The sequence below is a fragment of the Carassius carassius genome, chromosome 40 (genome assembly GCF_963082965.1).
Source record: "Carassius carassius chromosome 40, fCarCar2.1, whole genome shotgun sequence".
In the NCBI taxonomy this organism is placed as follows: domain Eukaryota; kingdom Metazoa; phylum Chordata; class Actinopteri; order Cypriniformes; family Cyprinidae; genus Carassius; species Carassius carassius.
Window position 1 is genome coordinate 17,092,152 of NC_081794.1, and position 23,441 is coordinate 17,115,592.

At 37.7% G+C, this 23,441-nt stretch overlaps 1 protein-coding gene across 1 annotated transcript; it reads right to left on the reverse strand.

Annotated features, from left to right (window-relative positions):
- Positions 1 to 32: 32 nt before the first annotated feature.
- On the reverse strand, positions 33 to 20,216 carry LOC132122242 (rho-related GTP-binding protein RhoQ). Its single transcript, XM_059532273.1, has 5 exons — positions 19,629 to 20,216; positions 19,011 to 19,069; positions 3,321 to 3,485; positions 517 to 612; positions 33 to 364 (listed from the first exon to the last, which is right to left on the reverse strand). Exons 1-5 carry the CDS (start codon positions 19,768 to 19,770, stop codon positions 209 to 211), a joined length of 618 nt encoding a protein of 205 aa, XP_059388256.1. The 5' UTR covers positions 19,771 to 20,216; the 3' UTR covers positions 33 to 208.
- Between the last annotated feature and the right edge of the window lie 3,225 nt (positions 20,217 to 23,441).

Sequence of the window (23,441 nt, forward strand, 5' to 3'; positions counted from 1 at the left end):
TTTCTTTGTATTTCATTCTCAAGGATTAGTGTTCGTGTCATTTCTCCCTGAACAATGTGTCTTTTTGTTAGTTGACCAAGTCCATGACTTGGACTTGTAGGTGAATGGGCCCATTGGTTCACCTTGCTTTAGTTCAGAAGTCAGATTGAAATCTGGTTGGTTGATAGTTGGTCACTGTCAGGTCACTGGATGCTCTTGAGCTGGTGTATCATGTGATGAGGCAGCAGTTGATGCAGCGTGGGCCCAGTCTTCGTTTGAGCGCACCTTTCTTAGGAGCCAGAATGGCTATAATGGCCTCATCAAACACAGTTTTCAGGCCTTTCTGTGTCAGTGCTGAGCATTCAACATAACAGCAGGCACCAATCTGGAAAGGCATAGAAAATGAGACACTTATAGAAAATGAGACACTTTTTTTTAAGGTCTAACCAGTAAGTCACGACAATCTTTTTGCTTTTTCTTAGTACAAAGTTTCATTTTTATTTTGTTCTTGAGAAAGAGGAACTATCCATTTCTCACCTCCTTTGCTAGCTTTTGGCCTTGTTCTGTCACAATGGGCTTTTCCTTCACATCGTTCAGCTTGGCAATAGTCTTGGGGTCGTCCCGAAGGTCAATCTACAGCCAAATATGGAGTCAAATTCACAGTTAAGCAAGCACACATGAGGGGTTAACTGTAAGGGCACGTGTGCTCTCTGCATTTCTTTTGAGGACGGCGGATGAGATTCCATACGATGGGGTTTGTTTTTAGAGCAGAAGGCTCCAGGAAATTCAACCCAAGACAAAATGGTGGCATGCATCTGCAGACTCCCCTTTCACCTAAAAAGTACCACTGCAGTTGTCTAGGAAGGTCTCAGTCTTCACTGTTTCCAATTAAAATTCCCCTTCATCTGAGTTTTTGCCAGCTCCTCTCCACAAAAACCCGCTCTCCATACATCCACTGACGTATTACCAAAACCACCACACAGAGCAGTGCTTCCTTCACATCTTTCAATTAGGCACATGGAGCACAAATTGAAAAGGTTTCCTTTAAATAGACACACTAATGATGGCTTAGGCCGAAACGCGTCTGTGTAAGACATGGTACGAATAAATTTATTAAAGGATATCTTGAGAGTGCGGTTTTTCCTCTTTTACCTTTGGATAACTTCTTTATTACTCGCACCCATTAAACGACTTGGGAGTTGAGCGCGCCTTCTCCACTACAATTCCTTTAAATATGTCACCAGCAGAAGTGAAGCTTTGTTGGGCTCCGTGTAGGGCTTGATCAATTAAACTCAAGTTTCTGATAAAAATCATGACTGCAAAAAGTTTGCTGCATGGTGGTAAAAAATTGTGGTTATATATCTTTATGCCTAAAAAAATATTGCTTTTGTGGAATAATTGTTTAAAAAAAAAAAAAAAAAACTAAATATGAAATCATACTCTATAAATACAAAAATTCACTGAGGTCAATTTTACATTAAATAATCTTCCAAACTCAATACCTGGAATTCATTTACTGCATATCCAAAAAATGACTACATTTCATTGCAGCTGTAAAATTGCGATACTAATATTTATGGACGCCTTCATTTCAAAACGTTAAATCATCAAACTTTTATTTTGAGGGAAAACCACAGGGAAGCCCTTAAAGCTTCTTTTTTGTTGATAAGCGATCCTCATTACAAGTATGGAAAGCATGTTGCGTTCCTAAATGCACATTAAAGTGGCCCAAACTCTCAAATACAGATGCACAGAAGAGCTTGCATGGAGCAGCTTTGACAATCGCGCTAAGCCATATCATGATTTTAGTTTTATCCCACTTTGTCGTGCCGCTCTTGTTCAGGGTCCTTGGTCCTATGACTTTCTCTGGCCGCCTTTCATATTGATTGCACTGCATCTGTATTCATCTCACTCTGTGGTCTGATTAAGACAGGAAGCGTGCACACAGCAATAAACTGGCTGGTGACAAGCCCTCACTCTTAACACACATGGTACAGTAATTACCAAACCATAATCATAAGCCAATTTGGACAATTTCATTGACAATATCATGCTGTGAACACTGTATGACTGAACCTTTCATGATGGCACATAAGATCAATATCTTCAATCAATAATATTACCACAGTTTTACCACACATCAGTTACAACCACATTTGATTTTCCCAGAACATAAATATATGTAGCATCAGTAATTCTGACAGTCACCACAGAACCAAGAAAAACAGAAAATAAATGTGCTTGGGCTACATATGCAATAGGCGGCTTATCATATAGGGATGCACAATATATTAAACCATAATGGTTATTCGCTGATATTAGATATATTTTTACTTATCAGTACTGGTTGATATTGGATGTATATACTATACGTAGAACAATTTTGGTAAAAATCTAAACAATAAAAAAATACATAATTTAATAGCACTTTTAAATGACATTTTTCTAAAAATGCATATCCATATTAAATTGTACATCATAACATTTTGATGCCTAAATTCACTTGTAGCATTTAAAACAACAGATTTTTGTGTGTGTCTGTAAACATGGGTTATTCCACAAAATTAGTGCCTTTTGTGTCCCTAAGAAATAATCAAACATAGAATTAATTTAACAACAAGTAAATTTGCGATTTAAAAACATAACTATGTACTATATGAATACTATGTATTCTTTCGTCAATATTACATCAAAAAAAGATAAAATTAAATAATTTAAATAGCATTTATGCTGATGAGGGTAAGGTATTAGGCCTGTCCCTCACTATGATTTTTCTTTTTCAGCAGGACATTTTATTTTGCGAAATGAAGGCAAAATGAAATAAAAATCACATTTGCATATTGTTATAAATACAGTCTCATTGTTAAGCAATGTTTTTGGCATAAGTGTAATTTTTTTTATAAAACAGAAATAATTTTATGTCAGCCCTGTTACCATCATCAAAAAAAAACAAAAAAAAAAAACAATCCTAGTGAAGAGAGGGACTAAAATGCTGCTTGTGTGAAAACTATGACATAGTTCTAATTGAACTATAGTAACGCTTGTGTCTGTAACAGCGTTGACAAAAATACCGAAACATGAGGTAGAAATACAGTACAATTTTGTGTGTATGTATTTTATATTTATGATTTAAACAGACTGCAGAAAAGTAACAATTTGTAAATAAATTAATATTTCCAAGAAAACAAAGAGCCACACTAGCAACAATAGTATACTGTAGCATATAGTTTGAAATGTTTTTTACTAATTTCTGCACTGTTTCACATACAATGGCAAAAAGTATACAGTTACGTTATATGGAATATTTAATTGCTGTTGTGTGTAGCAGCAGGTGTGTGTACCTGAGTGCCGATGAGCAGGTAAGGGACATTGGGTGCGTACTCCTGCAGCTCAGGGACCCACTCCTCTCTCACGTTCTGGAAGCTGGCCGGATTCACCACGGAGAAGCAAATTAGGAAGACATCTGTCATGGGGTAAGACAGGGGTCGCAGGCGATCATAGTCCTCCTGTCAGAGCAGAGGACACCGTTTAATAACAAGTACTCCATGCACTTGAGAGGAATGCACTCAAAAGTTGCCCAGAAAACATTTAGTCATTTACCCTAAATATGAGTTTGCTTTGAATAAAAAGTGTCATTTTCTTCTCTACAAATCTTAACTACTAGCATTCACTGCTGCACTGAATCACTGTCCACAAATGCTCTGTAACCGAACATTATCAATAATCACTTAAGCAGCACCCAGAAATTACGCTGACCCCAATGATGGAGCAGAGATTAATACGATTTAGATTACGGCTCATGAGCCATAAATCCATATTTCACTCAATAGCATTTCCTCCATCTCCCCATTCGTCCTCCAAAAGACAGCACAGAGGCAGAGACATGCCCTCTGGAAACCAGAAACCCCAGACGCTACAAGAAGATAAGCCTGGATTTACAGGGGACATGTGACTGATATTTTAGGGAACTTGTTTTTTCCCCGACGTGTGTGTGTGTGTGTGTGTGTGTGTGTCTCTCCACAGGCACCATGTGTGTTGGTATGAAATCATCCATGGTTATTCTTTCTAATTAGAGTGTGTCTAAACTATAACAGCGTGTGCCTCTGGCCATGTGTTGCAGTATAAACATTTCATTTGCGACAGGGAACCATCCTGGGTTTCCAGAAATGAAACTCAGAAATGTGGAGCCAGAGTTTCTGAGCTTTAGAGTTTAATTTACCGTGATGTCTCTCATCTTGGAGCACCTCTGCATCTGAACCGCGAGGGACGTTACTAACAACTGCGGACTGAAGATTGAGAGTGAAAAAGTACTGCTGCCAGTTTCCATAATTTGCAGCCCTTCAGGACTTCGGAGTCCTTAAGGTGCTGTCAGATTAAAACATAAAAAAAAACTCCATTGTCTACAGCACAGAGATGAAGTAATTTTCAAACCAAGCAGCTTTCGGTTGATCAACATGTTGAATTTGTGGGACACGAGCAGAAATCTGTGTGTAGCAACTGGAAACTTAACAGAGCAATGTTAAATGTGATCTCCCCTTTAAAAGGATAGTTTACCTCAAAATGAAAATTCAGTCATTAATTACTCACCCTAATTTCATTCCAAACCCGTAAGACCTTTCTTCATCTTCAGAACACAAATTAAGATATTTTTGATATTTTCTGAGCACTTTCTGACCGGCATGCAGATGCATATCAATAAATTACAATGTTGTGGAAAAGGTCATTTCAGTAATTCAACTCTAATTGTGGAACTCATGTATTAAATAAATTCAATGCACACAGACTGAAGTAGTTTAAGTCTTTGGTTCTATTAATTGTGATGATTTTGGCTCACATTTAGCAAAAACCCACCAATTCACTATCTCTACAAATTAGAATACTTCATAAGACCAATAAATAAAAAAAAAATTAAAAAAAAAAAAAAATAAATAAATATATATCAACAAATCTCTAATCTCTAATATCAACAAATTAGAATATGATGACATGCCAATCAGCTAATCAACTCAAAACACCTGCCAAGGTTTCCTGAGCCTTCAAAATGGTCTCTCAGGCCCTGTCCACACGGACACGGGTATTTTTATAACCGTGACTTTTTTTTACGCGGTTCGGCCTTTCGTCCACAAGAAAACGCAGTTTCAGGGCACCGAAACCGAACATTTTTGAAAACTACGGCCAGGGTGAGCATTTTCAGTAACGCCGGTTGCAGTGTTGTCGTGTGGGCAGTATAACCAGGGTTTTTGCCTTGCGACGTCAGAGTGTGCGCTGTTATCCGCTGTGTTTGACGTCAGATTGTGCGCTGCTGACTGCTTCTGATTGGGCAAGGTGACTTTACAATTTGGGTTATATCGCCGCTTGCTGGTGTGGCATGCTCTTGACAGCGCTTGATAGCATGTTTTGGCGTTTTCATGTGGACGGGATTTTTTTTTTAAACGCAGGAGGAAAAACTCCGGTTATAAAAATACCCGTGTCCGTGTGGACTAGGCCTAAGTTTGGTTCACTAGGCTACACAATCATGGGGAAGACTGCTGATCTGACAGTTGTCCAGATTACAATCATTGACACCCTTCACAAGGAGGATAAATCACAAACAATTATTGCCAAAAAAGCTGGCTATTCACAGAGTGCTGTATCCAAGCGAGCCTGTCCTCCAACAAAAAACGACCATATAGGTCGTTTGTGCAAGCACCTTATTACGACCTATATTTACGTTTTAAAGTTAAGCGCCCTCTAGCGGGCGTAAAAATAATGACAGTATCGCGTTGCGTCTGTCGTCATGAAATGACGTATAACGTCATTACCAATCAAAACGCACGTTTATTTAAATGCAATGTGTGGGTTTTTTACACCGATCTCACAGTATTTCCTACATATTTTACTAGGTGGCTTATTCGTTCGAATGACCACACCTAACCCCACCCCTAAACCTAACCCTCACAGAAATCATGCTAAATTATGATTTATTGAAAATATACATTTTCGTGCACATCCGTTCCCTGGGATCGAACCCATGATAGCATGATTACGTATCAATGTATAGCGCAATAATCTACCAACTGAGCTACACGAAACGCAAATCAGAGTGTAAATAAAAGAGTACAAAACATTAATATGAAAACGACCTTTTGCCAATAGCGGCGCAATTGTAGTATACGCTCTGATGGGTCGTATTTCAGGGATTTGGACAAACGACCTATACGGGCGTATTGGTTGGAGGACAGGTTGATCCAAGCATGTTAACAGAAAGTTGAGTGGAAGGAAAAGGTGTGGAAGAAAAAGATACACAACAAACCGAGAGAACCGCAGCCTTATGAGGATTGTCAAGCAAAATCGATTCAAGAATTTGAGTGAACTTCACAAGAAAAGGACTGAGGCTGGGCTCAAGGCATCAAGATCCACCACACACAGACGTGTCAAGGAATTTGGCTACAGTTGTCTTATTCCTCCACAGACAACATCAGAGGCCTTACCTGGGCTAAGGAGAAGAAGAACTGGACTGTTGCCCAGTGGTCCATAGTCCTCTTTTCAGATGAGAGCAAGTTTTGTATTTCATTTGGAAACCAAGGTCCTAGAGTCTGGAGGAAGAGTGGAGAAGTTCATAGCCCAAGTTGCTTAAAGTCCAGTGTTAATTTTCCACAGTCTGAGATGATTTGGAGTCCAATGTCATCTGGTGGTGTTGGTCCATTGTGTTTTTTGAAAACCAAAGTCACTGCACCCATTTACTGAGACATTTTGGAGCAATTCATGCTTCCTTCTGCTGACCAGCTTTTTGAAGATGCTGATTTCATTTTCCAGCAGGACTTGGCACCTGCCCACACTGCCAAAAGCACCAAAAGTTGGTTAAATGACTATGGTGTTGGTGTGCTTGACTGGTCAGCAAACTCACCCGACCTGAACCCCAGAGAGAATCTGTGTGGTATTGTCAAGAGGAAAATGAAAACCAAAAGACCAAAAGATTAAGATGTGCTGAAGGCCACTGTCAAAGAAACCTGGACTTCCATACCACCTCAGCAGTGCCACAAACTGATCACCTCCATGCCACGCTGAATTGAGGCAGTAATTAAAGCAAAAGGAGCCCCTAACAAGTATTGAGTACATGTACAGTAAATGACATACTTTCCAGAAGGCTGACAATTCACTAAAAAATGCTTTTCTTATTGGTCTTATGAAGTATTCTAATTTGTTGAGATTTGTGGGTTTTTATTAAATGTGAGCCAAAATCATCACAATTAAAAAGAACCAAAGACTTAAACTACTTCAGTCTGTGTGCATTAAATTTATTTAATACATGAGTTTCTCAATTTGAGTTGAATTACTGAAATAAATGACATTTTCCACGACATCCTAATTTATTGAGGTGCACCTGTAGACAACAATGCAACTGACATGTTCAAGGCCCAGAAACGTAGTAAGGAGTTTGTTAAAATAGTCCATGTGGCATCAGTGGTTCAACCGTAATTTTATGTAGCTACAGGAATAAATTTTGTGTCCAAAGAAAACATAAATAACGACTTTATCCAACAATTCTTCTCAAATTATCTTGCAGTATGCTCGGGGCCTTTAGGGATGTTCATAGGACTGTTTAGAAAAGCAAATTTTGAGTAACGTCAATACGTACACCTCACTACACACAACACACACAGACAGACAGTCGCTCATCAATCAAGAAGATTGGCAAGTTGATATAAACCTTCTATTTTTACTAGCAACTGTCAATGTTTCAAGGCCAAATGTGGCATTCTGTGGCTCAGATATGAACCTGCAATATATAACCTTAAGAATTACAGCCCAAAATGGTTTGCTTCTGCTGTAGGGAGACCGTCCTGTTCCTGCCACATGATAAATCAAGATTTGTCGCAACATAACCTGACAAAACAAAGTTGAGCAGGTGCATCTGTGGTGTAAGTGAGAGTGTTGTGTGAGTTTGTGTTGGCCCTGTGGGGTGACTGCATTATAAATACACTCGCTGCCCATCCTCTGGTCTGTTCAAACATTCTACAGGGGGCAGGGTGGGAGGGATGGTATTATTTACAGCTGCCCTTTGCCAAAACTGAATGTAGAATAAGCCAACACATCATCCACCCACGACTCCTGCTACCTCCAGAGAACACACATTTAATCACAAGTTAAGTCAGTGTTGGGGAGTTGTTAATGAAACATAGTGATGCTAATAACTAAAGGTGAAATGTGTAATTGTCCAGCCATTAGCAGCACCTAACAAAATCTTTTTGTGAAAATCAGAACATTCTGACAATTGACACTGGATACGCTACAAGCTTCCCATAATTTTAAGTAGTTTCCACAACATTGGTTTCTATTGTAGCATAAAAAGTCAGCTGAGCAGAAACAGGCTGCTTTAGTGGCTTGTAATAAAGTTAACTTAATATAAAACATAAAAAAAAAAACACATAAAACTTGAAGTTAATGAAGTTGATTGTGGCTTGTGAAAACCAGTTGATTAAATAGGTTTTTATATTAGTGCTTCATTACCTTGAAAATGCCCTGTGACAGCTTATCTCGATCCAGAGCTTGTTAATAATGAAATATGTGACATTTCTGTGGAAACCGTGAGCGCCCTGCTCTTTTGAGAGCTGAAGGGAAATGGATTGAAAAAAGCGAGACAGCAGTCTAATGCAGTGAACCTGGAAACACCCTTTTCTGCTGCTGCCATCATTACCATACAGCTCTCCCTCCAGCTGATACCACTGACAACAGACAGCCTCTGAATGCACACATTTCTCCTGGAGTATGAACACGGTGACAATACAGTCAATTGTACACTGTTTCTGCTTCACACATAGTACTGTAGAACTCCTGCCTCTGTCCTTCTCCTTTTTGTTTCTTACAAAAGCAAATATCTGATATGGGATACAGGAGGACTATTAGGCATTTGTTATCTGTACTGACATGCCTAGTCACTGTCCTTTACTTTCTACAGACATCCGAGCTATATATTCCTTTATTCTCCCTAACACACACTCACACACTTAGTTTAAAATATTTTTGTGTGTTGGAGTCAGCGGTTAGCACAGATGACATGAGTTTGAATTCATTTCAAGATCCCATATCTCTCCTCCCCATCACTTCCTGCTCTCAATTCTGTCCTTCAGTTGAATATAAAAGACTATATAAAATAAAAATACTATTTTGTACTAAACCATACCTGTATATGGCTGTTGTGTAAATGTTGTTTATATTGTTTAACATTTTAATGGTTTTGGAAGAAGTCTCTTATTCTCACCAAGGCTGCATTTTTTTGATCGAAAGCACAATAAAACAATAATATTGTGAAATATTATTACAATTTAAAATAACTGTTTTCTATTTTTGTAAATTTTAAAATGTTAATCATTCCTGTGCTGGCAAAGCTGAATTTTCAGCAACCATTACTCCAGTCTTCATTGTCCCATAATTCAGAAATCATTCTTATATGCTGATTTGTGATCAAAAATTTATTTTCAATCAATATTGAAAACAGTTGTGCTGCTTAATATGTTTGTGTAAACAGTGATACATTCTTGTTCAGAATTATTTGATGAATAGAAATGAAAAACATGCATTTATTTGAAATGGAAATCTTTTCACCATTGCTAAATGTCAAATGTGACTTTAAATGTGACTTTTAATTAATTTAGTTCATCCTGAATAAAAGTATATATTTATACTTTTACATTTATAAATACATGTGTGTGTGTGTGTGTGTGTGTATGTATATATATGTATGTATTTTATATATTGCATAGTATACATTTCGTATCTGCATCAGTCAGCATCTATTGAAATTTATGCTAAATTGTTCTGTGTTTCAATCGTACAGTGTTGACTGAGTCTGGCTTTTATTGCAGCAATATTTACAACACTATAAAGCAGGCATCTATCCATCCATCACTCAGAGTGCAATTGCCTTGCCATTTCTCTTCCCTCACCCCTTGTCTTTTAGATCAGATTCCAATCGGTCTGTCTGTACAGTCCTCCTGTAAGATTCCCACAGTCACAGAGATGAGTTAAAAGAGTGAGAAAGAAAGAAAGAAAGAGTGTTTTTACACTGCTGTTCCTATGAAACATTTATCTTCAGAGCCCCTCTGCTCTCCATGTACTGCATGTATGCATGTCTTCCTGCACTCTTAAATCAACAGATTTAAACTCTGTTGTCTGTATGTGTATGTGTGTGTGTAAAAACCATTACGCCTATGCGATGTCTCCACTTTTCACAAAAACAAACGTGTGTGTGTGTGTGTGTGTGTGACTATACATTTCGAAATCTGTTTTGGTTTGTCAATCTTCTATTTAAAAATAATATGTGAATGTGTGTTAGGTTATCTGTATGGATTTGCTGTAGTGAAATAAGTGGGTCAATCTGCAGTTGATAGTCTCTTTGCAGTTAGCACCTCATTCCTTACATAAGACAACAGGAATCAGAGGGAGATACAGAAATACAGCAAACTAAAATTACCACAAGGCCCAGTTATGCAAGTTGAAAAAGAAAGAAATGGTTGGGTGATTTTCTACAGAAAGTTTTATATTCAGAATGTATTCAGCAAGAAGGGGACTTGAAGAAGGGAAGGAGAAGAAGAAAGAAAGAGGCTCCTGTGCCTTTATCCAAAGAGAATAATTCATGGCTGTATTTACTGAGATGATGCAGATTAATTGAAGCCTGTTGTGTGGTACACTGAATAAACACACATATAGGCGGATTACTTAGCCCAGATGAAGCTCAATCAGGTCTTTCCTCTCACTCTACCTCCAGGAGCTCAATCAGACTGGGACAACATGTTATTAACCAACCAAGACAAACAACAACACCTGAGGTGGGAGCAAATGTGTTCAGTAAGAATCCACAACATTTCAGTTACATTAATGGTCCCAGTCTGCTGTTAAGACCCAGAATGCGATGACATGTTTGCTCTCACTCCATTAGCTCCCTGTAACTGCCAGCATCAAATTCATTCATGACTTGACTCTGGAATGAACCACATCCTCCTGCTTGACCATACTCCTATAGGTCTGTGCTCTCTCCCGTCCTGAGGTCAGTGAGTGAGCTGTGTCTGGTGCTACACATTCATTTACAAGAACCTTCACTCTCTCTGTTTCACTGTGGTGGAACTTGCTTCATACCCCACCTGATCTGCTGAGACCATAACAACTTTTAAGAAATGTCCAGTTCTGCAAGTAAATAATTCCTAACAATGAGAAATAAAGTTTTTCTCATCGTCTCTTTTCTGTAGTAACAGTTTTTATTGCCTTTATATATATAGCTCTGGTTAACTCTTGGAATTCAATACCCAGTGTTATTACTGTTAACTAAAACTATTTTGTATCAATTCAAATTATATATATATAAACTCTGTTGTCTGTATGTGTGTGTGTGTGTGTGTGTGTGTGTAAAAACCATTACGCCTATGGGATGACTCCACTTTTCACAAAAACAAACGTGTGTGTGTGTGTGTGTGTGTGAGTATACACACACACACACGTCAAGTCATGAATGAATTTTGATTTTCATAGTCAAATCAGAGTTTTCTAATCTTGCCGATAATCGACTGATAGTTGAATACATTACCAAGAGTCAAGTCTGGGGCTGGGTATTGAGTTTGATACTTTTTAGGCACCGACCAAATTGCCTCGATACCATCAAGTATCGAAAAACATCTTGTCATTCGGTACCAAATTGCAATACCTAAGGGGTTAATCTAATCAGCGTTATGTCGAATACACCTACTAGTTTACTCAAGAGATGTGGCACACATGTGAGGCTGTAGTGTGAATACGTCCCAGCCCCCTTAGATACAGGCTACATTTACACTGGAGCGTTTTTATTTTAAAATGAAAACAATCCTCGACATACTGGCATTTCCACTGCGTTTCAAGCCGGCTTTCCACTATCTCTGACAAACAATAGACTGGAAGTTATACATTTCCAATGGAGAGTGTGGGAGCTGCATGGAGCTCCAATCATATGGAGATGTCTGTTCATACTACACGACCGAAAGCGTGTGTTATGTGACCATTCATGCAAACTGTAGCATGATGCTACATAAGACAATAAATAAGATTTATATTCTGCTTTTACTCAAAACTCTCTTTAATAGATAGTTTGTATTGACTTCCTATTACAGTCTAATGTGTGTATTGGCCATGTAATGTTGCTGAAATTAAAGTGGCGTGGCATGGTGCGGTGCGACAAATAGAACCCATTATAATCAGCGATGCTGTTTTTACACTGGTGTGGCGTGAATTTAAATGTTCAGTTATTTTTGTCATAAGAAATATTATTAAACCTGTTATGCTGTATTTATGACAATTTTTTTGCAATATTGAAATACCGTGATAATACCATGTACCGTGATGAAAGCTTTAGCAATTATGTCAACATGAAAAGTTGATACCCTCACATGCCTACTAACAGCACTCCTGCTAATATTGCTAGCTTCTATTTAATAAATGCCTGTACTTTTCTTTGCTTGTAAGTTACAAAATGTTATTTAGTCTACAAATTGTGAGCTTTTTCAGTCCTGTCTTCACTAATTAAAGACATAATTTGTGTGTGTTTGTGTGTGGCTCAAACTCAATGTCCTTTTTTCATTCCAGAAATAGACTCAAAGCAGTTAGGAATAAAAAGGAACATTATGTGAGCACTTTCAAAACACAAACATTCTTATGGTTCAAAAATCCCTTCTAGTTATCTCCCTGGTCACGAGGTGTAGCCTGAGCCCCAGAATGGGCAAAAAGCAGTAGGGTACTCCAGGGTGGGAGGGTTTTCTGACTTGAAAAAGAAATGCAAACTGCAGCTGTACTTCACATCTGGGGCCCAGTTCTCTCTCTGAGGCTCATTAAGAGCCTGTCAACTCAAAGCCATGTTAAAACATCACCTTGGTGAAGAAAGAAAATGTTGGAGGACTGAGAGAAGAGGATGAAAGGTCAGGATATGTGAGACAGATGCCAACATCTGACAGGTTGCCCCTTTACTGACACTAGCCAGCTTACTCTCTGACTCCTCCTGAGGCAATAAGCATGTCAGGACCAATCAGACGAAGAGCCAGTGAAGGCATCCAACAGACACGCATCTGCTTATGAGCCAAGTGACGCCCTCCTTCTTAGCAACCACAGGCTTGAAACTATTTTTAACATACTAAAATAGAACGAACACCTGCCTATTTTTCCAATATCGATACTCTTTATTTACTGCACAAAGTGTGCCAGAAAACTGTCGTTCCTTTCTCTTCTTCCATTGAGGTTTGAAATCACATGGCTATGGAGCACACGTCTGAGAAGGGCAAGTCACCCTTTTTCATACAAAAGGAATTCTGATGAGGTCCTTTATCTAGTCAACACAGAAGGGAATGTACATGGAATATATAAATTGGAATATTGCAGTCAAACCCACAATATTACAGCTGTAATATATATATATATATATATATATATATATATATATATATAGATGTGAACATGCTTTGACATGTTCAAAAAAACACATTATGATTCAAAAGCTGTACATTATTGTAGGTCCTCTATGCCCCGCCTCTCTCAAACACATTTTCTACAAAGTACCTCTTTCAGACAAGCCCAGTCTGCTCTGATTGGCCAACTGACCCAGTGCATTGTGATTGGCTGAACACCGCAAGCACTCATCGGAAATGTAACACCCCTTTCCATAATCTTGAGCTTCAGCTTTCAAAATAGATACAGTTAATAATGTCCTTAGTTTTACCATTAATTGACACAGTGATGAAGCTCGTATGTGTATGCAGTACACAAGCCACGGACAGTTAAGACAGCTGACTCCACTGTGTGACCCTGTCTCTCTCTCTCTCTCAAACACATGCGCACATGCACACAAATACTATGCGCAAAACTCTGCATGTGAACAGTCAATAGCAAATACTTAAACTAATAACAAAACATACTTACAGTAGCTGATTCAGAAGCACCAGATTGTCGTAGCAAAGTCAGATTTAACTCCTCTCCTAGGTTCATGAAGCGGTCATCCATAAAATGCATTGCTGATCTGTAATCCTAAAGATTCCTAAATGCATCTACTTTCGGAAGTCCAAATAAAGTGCTTTTGCTTTCGCCTAGATTCCACATATACAACTCCTTGACATGGCTGCTTCAACACTACTGCGGTTACTGAAACTAGAGCCCGACCGATATATCGGCCGGCCGATATTATCGGCCGATATAAGCTAATTGCATTTAAATCGGCATCGGCATTTATAACGGCCGATGAAACATGAGAAACAGAGTCTCATGCTTCACTCATGTTATGAGTGTTGCACAGTGTGCCCACCAGAGGGAGCTCTGCAGCTCCAGAGTTAACAACAGCGCCAGAAGTCCACTACAGAAGAAAGCGATCAACTGTTTTGACGGTGAGTCTGTCGTTCGTCATGTGAAATGATTGTAGATTTAGTTCATACCCTGTATATAAAAACTGTGTGGTAGTTCTAGCTAACGGTCCTATCATTATAACTTCTAAATATTCTGTAACATCACTTACAGCCGCTAATGCATTGCTATATTAGATTAGCCACAAAGCTAATACCATGTTTATCAGTGGAAGAGCGCGAACGTTAATAGGAGGTCAAACTATAACGTTAGCGTTTAACTTATTCTTATTCTATTGCGGTGTGTTTCCCACATAATGACCGCGTAATTGGGCCTTTCACACAGTACGCGGTATGCACGGCGCTTGCCGCTGGGCTCAGCGTTGCCCTTCAGATACAATGCGATTTGCGCTGCGCTATGGCGTAGGCGGGGTTTTAAAAACGTTTAGCGGGAGCTCTTTCATAGTCTGTTCCTCCTCCTTTCGGTCAGCAGCAAACATGTATCTGTCCCGTTGTAAGAAGCGAGCGATAGCGCTAGTCCTGCTGATGAGAATTAAGAGAGAAGCAAGGAAGAAGAGGCTACCGTCAGGTCCAGAGAACAATTTGGTGAATTCAGGCTGGTTACGTTACTCTAACGCTAATAGCTTCCTTTTTAGCAGGCCCCTTAAATGCTTGCTATTAACTTGTTTGAAGGTGGTTCTTCTCAAAATTGACAGCGGTGTGTTCATGACACTAACGTTAACCATTCAACTTCGAATTGATTCCGTAATCTTCCGGTAATAGTAGGCAAGACGATGTTTTGATTCAGACTGCACAAAGAGAAGAGGAGAAGATATACGGGTCTGTTGTGAATGTGTCTGTGAGAGCAAATATAGTGTAGTTACAGTAACTACAGTAGGTGAGTCAGAAATGATTAAACCAGAGGGGACATGTAAATAAATGTGAGCTGAACAAGCGCTTTTTTTTTTTTTTACATATTGTTTCAAAGCAGCTTTACAGATATAACAGGAAAATGTTGAAATAATATTATTAAATATAAGTAGGTAATACCTATTGCTTGACAAATAAAAAAATATATATATTTCTCATTTTTGCCTATGTAGGAGATCCCAGTTTATTATTATTATAATTCTAATGATGACATGAGTAATGATACATGGTGATATTATTAATACACATGCTTATTCTTTCTCCGTCTCTCTTTCTGCCTACAGATGGCTGAAAAAGGTGAATGCTGTAGCAGCAAAGTGTGGGACTACTTCTGCAAATACTTTAACTTTAGTATTATAATTTATTTACAGTAAACACACAGACTGTTAAAACCAGCTTCAACTGGAAGAAAGTAAAAGTGTTAAATGTTTAAAACCAGACTGTTTTTTGATCATTAAAAAATATATACTTTTGATGTGCAATTGTTTAGTCATTGAGACTGTAATCTAAGGCTTTTTTTTAACATAATCCATTCTGGAAAATGGTTTATACAGCCCACATACATAGAACAGGCAGATATTTTGCTATTGAATGTTGTGTAAATGCAGTTTATAGGAAATGGGTCTAATATCCAGATTATTTTTCAAATCAAAATATCGGCTTATAAATCGGCTCTTTTCGAGTTAATATCGGCATCGGCCCCCAAAAATCCATATCGGTCGGGCTCTAACATGCCTTCTTTCTTTGCCTGAACATTTAGGTGGCATTATGCAAATATTCCCACATAGTGATGTAGACATGTGGGGGCGTGTCTGAATGACCCTTTTAGGGGGGCACGGCATAGTCTTAACTTTAATAAAGAATATCTCTTTGGACTTTGCAACTTTGCAGATCTTGTTTATGCACCAAGAGCTTGTAACACTCCAAAGAGAAAGGAAAAATATAAAATCGCATCATATGACCCCTTTAATAAAATTTAGTCAAACATTTAGATATCAGACCTTTTTATTCTGTGTCTCTTTTTGCAAAACATTTAATTGCTGCTGAACACCATCAGCAGGCTACATAAAAACTTGACTCAATTAAAAGCTGTGTGCAAAATAGAGCTGCTTGTTTCTGGATAACTTGAGACTTTTTTTTTTTTGTAAATGGAGGCTGAAGTTCTCTCACAATTCCAAAGAAAAAAATATTAGACAATTAAACAAAATCTCATGGAATTTATGAATTGAATGATTCAACGACTCACTCAAGACTGAATTTTCATTACTGGATGAATCATTGTTTTTGAATGAATCTCTTGAATGAATTATTCAAAGACAAATACATTTTTAACAGCCCCTTTTTGCGCACAGGAATTGATAGGCGCATTTCAATTTTATTAAAAAAGTATCCAATTCCTTACCTTACAGCTGCAATCCATAACTACTTCATGTATCTTACTTTTCTGTGTACTTTATTTGACCCGGAGTATGTACAATAAAAAATATATACACCATGATCATAATAATAATAAAAATAATAATAAAAAAATAAAAGCCCATTTCCAGATTCTTCCTAGAAACTGCTAACCAGCGTTTGAGGGTTATTTCCTGCCCAAGACATGCTTTTTCCATCTGGGTTCTTCCAACAATCTCTTGATGCTTAAACCTTGAAAATGCATGATTCACAATATCCTTTTCTTTCCAAATGCCTTATAAAGAACAGCTCACCCAAAAATTTAATTTCAGTCATAATTTCTTCAGCATCAAGATGAATGGGGACTAGGGGCTGCTCAAGCTCCAAAAATGATGAAAATGATAAATCATCATAAAAATGGTCCATTTGATATCTCTCTATAAGTGACTAATATAAAAGTTTTTATTCACTACAAATCCTGCTTAACAGCAATGGTCACCATTCACTTTCATTGGACAGAGAAAATCTGCTTGGCCAGAACACTGCACGATAAAAAAATAAGAGAAAAGTCAGGTCATCCAGGTTTCTAAAACATTTTATTTATTTTATTTTATTTTTTCATTTTTGGGTGAACTGCTTTAAGTCTGAACATCATCTGAACACTGAACATCAGCTTTGAATATAACCCTCTTTCCAGTTCTTCGGCTAAATGAATCCTCTTGATCAAGGGATCGGTCACGGTTTCTGTATGGTACAAACTGGTTCCAGCTGTACAGAAAGGGTGAACGTGGGAAGTATTTTGTGTGTTTGAACTTCCTCTAAACTAAATCCCACTGCTTGGCCCTCAGTGACACTTCCACACATCTGGCCCGGCCACTACTCACATTCTTTGTCTTTTTAAAGGATGAAGCTCAATGGAAAAAAAGCCAGCTGTGTCAGATATACTACTATGTTTATGAACTAGGCAATCATTTTTGTGTGTTTCATGATCATCATTCAAACAGCATTGAAAATATGAGGATCGGACACATTTTTCTATATCATATCTGAATTAAACTTATGCTTATGCTCTTCTTGTCTTTATAAGAACTGTGTGGAATGTTAATTGAACTCAGCCATCTTCAACTGTTCAAACAAAACAGTTTCACTAGACATTAAATCCATAGAATAAATAAATCATCAGAGATCAAAGACCATGAGTGTTGACAGATATTTAGCTTTCTGATTTTTTAACAGTTCCACCCAATACCAGTTTTGAATTATTGGCCTTGGGCAAGAAGAAATCAAGCTCAAGCTCAGAGTTCAGTCTACATTTACAGCTACTCATTTGGTCGATTCATACATGTACCAACACATAGTTTGGTGTTGTGAGAACAACCTTAAGAGACAGCCTGATATACAACATATATTCTCAGTTAAAGTCTAGACATTGGCTGCATCTGAATATGCATACTTCCCTACTAAGTGAAAAACAGTATGTGAAAAAAAAGTGTTCAAACTAATTATTCATAAAAGGTGACCTACTACTTTTGGAAATATTCTGAAACACATCTAATAAACTTTATTATCCGATTAGGCCATGGGAGAGGATTTGTGAAGAGCAGTGAAGCAACACAACTGACGCAGTAGGTCACAAGACAGTCATGACAAATCTAGTATCCAGATTAGTCCATTCAGATACATCAAAGTACTACCAATTCAGAGAGTATAAGACTTCAGACATAGCTTTTGCCTTTCAGATCACAAGTTTTAAACTTCCCATTTATACGCTAAACCTCCAGATACTTATTCTTAAAGACTAGACGACCTCTGGGAAGAAGTGTTCTTTCATGATCAATTTCAAAAACATGGTTAAAACGGAGGAAGGAAATTTTTTCTGCTGTTGTTGCATTCCAACTGCTTCACATGTTTATCTTTCCTCTGAGAAATGCTAGTGTGTACTCACCTGTTGAGTTGGGCAGTGGCTAAAGTGGTTAATGAGAAAAATCTGTAATCTAACACTCACACTCATGTTGACTTACAAGACTTTATGACTCATATGACTTTCTTCATTCTGTGGAACATTAAAGAAGAGGTTGAACACAATTTTTTCAACAGCTTTTCATTGCATTTTTTTAATATACAAATCATAGTATTACCCTGCCAACTTCAGATTTTGCATTCCACAGAAGAAAGTCATACAGGTTTGGAATGACATGGGGTGAAGTAAATGATGAGAATTTACATTAAAGGATGAACTCTCTCTTTAAATGACATGCATATAATGCCAAAAAGACTCTAATGCATCTCAGCAGGCCACCGTGTACTTGGCCTGAATTGATCAAGTTACTATTGATAATGAAAAGGCCTCAGGCCATTGAAAAAGGAATGGTTTAACCCTACCTGACCCGCAGTGTCATACAGCCCCAGCAGGTACTGTTTTCCCCCAACCGTCACACTCACTGAAACCAAAATCACAAATTATTTGTTTAAATACAGGACTGAAATGATCCTACATGATTAAATGTGCTTGCATTTAGATTAAGAAAAGCTGATGGTCATCTTTTAGTCATTTCTGAAAATGTGTAATAATAATGTAAATTAGTATGTAATTCTGATCAAGTGAAAGAGCGATGCAGTCTATAAGTGAAAGAGGTGGGTTACTCAATTTTGTTTTATTTACTTCTGTGAAAGAGGGATGCAATTTTTTTAATTTCTGACCAATGTTCTCAATCAGATTTTATTTACTTCTGATCAAACGAAAGAGGAAAGCAAATTAGTTGTTTATTTCTGATCAAGTTAAAGGGAGATGAATTGTGCCGCAAGGATGCTGGTGTGCACCAGTTGCATCCTCTGCCCACAGGTGGTTTCCATTATAGAAACACAAGCGCGATACAATGCAAGTCACTCTGAGGTCTTGTGAAAACCGCTAAATGAATGTTAAATACATTTATCCACCAAGCGGACACTAAAACATGGATTCATATGCATTATGTCGCAGTAATATAATGGCATATTTACCTGCATAATGATCAAAGACAGTGGGCACATATTCCTCTGGAAAGGCGTCGTTGGCATAGCTCATCAGCAGACAAGTTTTTCCAACGGCGCCGTCGCCGACGACCACGCATTTCAACATGATGCTGCCGGTTCCGTTTGCCATGACGATAATAAAACACTTGAATTCACCATCTTCAGCTGCTAGAGATATACCCAGCGTTATTAAAGCTCCCTTCAGGCGTCACCACCAGCAGCAGCGCAGCGCTCGGGCTGCAAAAACAGCTGAAATGCCATTTCCTCCACCCCGCTTCCCAAATCTAGCATTGACTGAGGTTTCCCCCTCTCAATACTGGCAAGCGCAGAGCGCGTGTCGCTTCTGGTGAGATGGAAGCAAGCGACAAACTTCGCGTTGTCAAGAAGACGTCAACACTAAAGCCGCGTGCTCAACACCACACCTCACCCGCACCGCTGTCCCACTTTCCCCACTTTCCAACCCAAGTCTCACCTCCTTTGACTCTTGAGCCCAGCACGGATTGACTTGCGACATAGGCGGGGTATTAACTCTGGATCAAGGGATCAAGTATAAAAATCTGTTATCGTTGTTTAGTGTTTGAATTAACCAACCATTAAGCAAATAACAGTCAGTATCTTGTGGATCTAAGGGAGTTCAGACGAAGACTAACCAATAAAGAGCGGGAATATACCTCAGAAAATACTTAAGAAAAGTATCCTTATTGCTGTTTTCCCAACATATATGGGCTCAAATAATACATTTGCAGTAATAAAGTGTTTGTGGAAATTCACTTCTTAATACTGATTATCAGAAATTAGGCCCAATCACTCCCAGTCATCTTCAAATGTCTGTGTCCTTTATGATACAAAATAATTTAAGGTTTAAATTACTGGGTTTTAGATTAAACACGATATAAACTGTTATCAACCACCTTAACATTACAGTTGTTTTGATGCAATATGTTTTTTAACAATGGATTCATTTTACAACAATTCTTTGATGAAACCAGTACTTGACTATAATTTTCCCGGTTTTTATTAGCTAGCAGTTAGTATTCTTCTACATAAGTCCATAATTTGTTGGTATCACAATCAAGAGCCATATTTTTCGTTTCTGCACTTTCTAGATGATCCCTAACACCTGATCGCAGTCCAATCAGCTGGAAGCGGGCAGGGTGGTCAAGGATGCGCTGCTGTATCACTTTTGACAGCTACTGCAGGAGTCACGTGACCAAACAATTACCTCATACCTTGTGAGCGCGCGTGTGCGTCTGTGCCTGTGTATGTGGATCAGTGTGGGCGCGCACCAATAAAACGGTGAGGTGCAGACACATCACTGTGTCCGTGCAGATTCTCTTGTTATAGTACTTAGTTACATTCATATTTTTTGTGTTAAAAATGTATTTAGGAAAATAAGTGAAAAAAAATTGGCCTACCAGAAAACCCCCTCCGCTACATTTACCATTTATTAAACAATTAATGAACACGATTTTTACAATTGCTTCTACAATGGCACTCGGCTGGCAATAAAGTAACAGTTAACCAAAAAATCAAAATTACTTCATAATTTACTCACCCTCAAGCAAAGCCATCCTAGATGTAGGCTATATGAATTTCTTCTTTTAGACAAATACATTTGGTGGTATATATAAAAAATGTCCCAGGTCTTCCAAGCATTATAATGGCGGTGAATTATGATAAAGATTTTGAAGCAAAATAAAGCACATCCATGATCCATCCATCATAAAAAGTACTCCTCAAGGCTAATAAAGGGTGAATAAAGACCTTCAGAAGTGATCAATGTTTTTGTTTTTGTTTACACAATATGTGTGTGTACTGTGTTTATTTATCATCTACATACATATAGCATTAATATTTACATATATTTCATATATAAATATATTTAATATAGCAAAAATTCTTAAATGCATGTGTTTGTATTTATATATACATAATAAATATACACAGTCAACACACATATATTATGCAAACAAAAACTTTTATTTTGAATGTGATTAATCATGATTAATCGTTTGACTGCACAAGTAATAACCTAATGTGTTTTCAGATAGAAACCTTTCTGAACCACTAAAACGTAGTATTGTAGCATTACTTCTGACTGAACTAATAGGAAGCTTTATAAAGATTTATCATGATTATATTTTGACTGATGCTGTGGGTCGCTGTGACATTCCTTTAAAGCTCCAATTAGTTTTTTTTTTGTTTGTTTGTTTAGCTCCAACCAGGTCCAACACACTTGCCTGGAGGTCTCTAGTGAGTCTGAAGACCTTGATTAATGGATTCAGTTTTGTTTAGTAAGGGCTGGAGCTAAACTCTGCAGGAACAGGTTTGGACCATAGATATGTATAAGTAGATTCCACATTAAGCTGTTCCAGATATCTCTGACATCTTGGAACGGTCAACCTGTTGTCACTTACATTAAAAATCAATGATTTTTTTTCCAAGATGCCATAACATTGCGCAGCCTCTGGTTGTAAAAACCTCTGAGGTTTAAATTACCAAAGAAATTAGATAACCTTTCATAGTTGAGAATGTGTTGGTTTGAGCTTTTGATGTGTAAACTCAATATTATCGGTTTTTAAACTAGTTTAATTTTTGATGTAATGTTAGCCAAAGCCTTCGTCTTGATGCATTGTGCTAGCTTAACAAAATCATATACTGCAAATTATTGCATATCTGAATATTCATAAATGTGTATAATAACTATGGTTGCAGATGTACAGTCAACTTGCATCAACTTGTGTGTTCGTTGTGCCCAGAGAAACAGCCACTAATGAAGCGTCTATGTACATATATCTATGGTTTGGATACCCCTGTTTTTATCATAAAAATAGTATTAAAATAATGTTTACAATTATGTGTATTCACATTATGTATTTTCAGACGACGATACCTGTGTGTAGCTTTAAATAACCTGACTACAACTATGAGGGTAGCTCAGGGTCACAAAACCTGGTCCAACAGAGAAATACATAGCACCACTGTGGATTTTGATTGAATTATTGCCACTCTTTCTTTAACATTGCTATGGCCACACCTTGACAACAGTTTCACGTCAGTTTTTGAGTGTGCAACAAGGCTGCCAGCTTTTGGGATATCCTAAAATAGTTAAGAAATGATATAAATTTACAAATATGTGCAGAGGGGAAAAAAAAGAAATCAGAATTATTTGTTGCTTTTTATCAACAGGTTTGGGATATTGGATCCAACTTTAACTGGACAGTAATACGAGAGACAGTACGAAAAATTGTGTTCTATCTCCCTCTAGTGGAGACTTCATTTCAGTACAAATTACAGGTTCTAGCCTGTTTTTATAGTCTATGGTTCTAACTTGCATTTAACATTAATTAATGCCAAATTAGGTTGTCTTTAATTATGCACTGTTTGACAAGTATATAGGTATATAAGTGGTCAATATGCTTCCCAATCACTGTTCCATCAACTTCCAAACCAATAAGACGGTGCAGAAGCTGCAAAAGTACAGAAATTATTACTAAGCAAAATTGGTAGGCTACTGAATAATTTTACAACCTATACTGACCATGAAACGTGCATAAAGCCATACTTCACAGACAATAATAAAGATGTAAAGGGTTAACGATTAACGTTGAATGTTAAAAGATTGTTACGAGTCTCAGAGTAATGTTTGCTTGTGCTTAAAACATATTATAATTTTTGCTGTTAAATATTTTTAAGTCCTAGTCCTGATCTCAAATGAACATTCAAACACAAGCAAGTTCCAACGGCAACCAATAGACGGCGCACACGGTTTATTCACTGCGAATCAACAGTTTAATAACC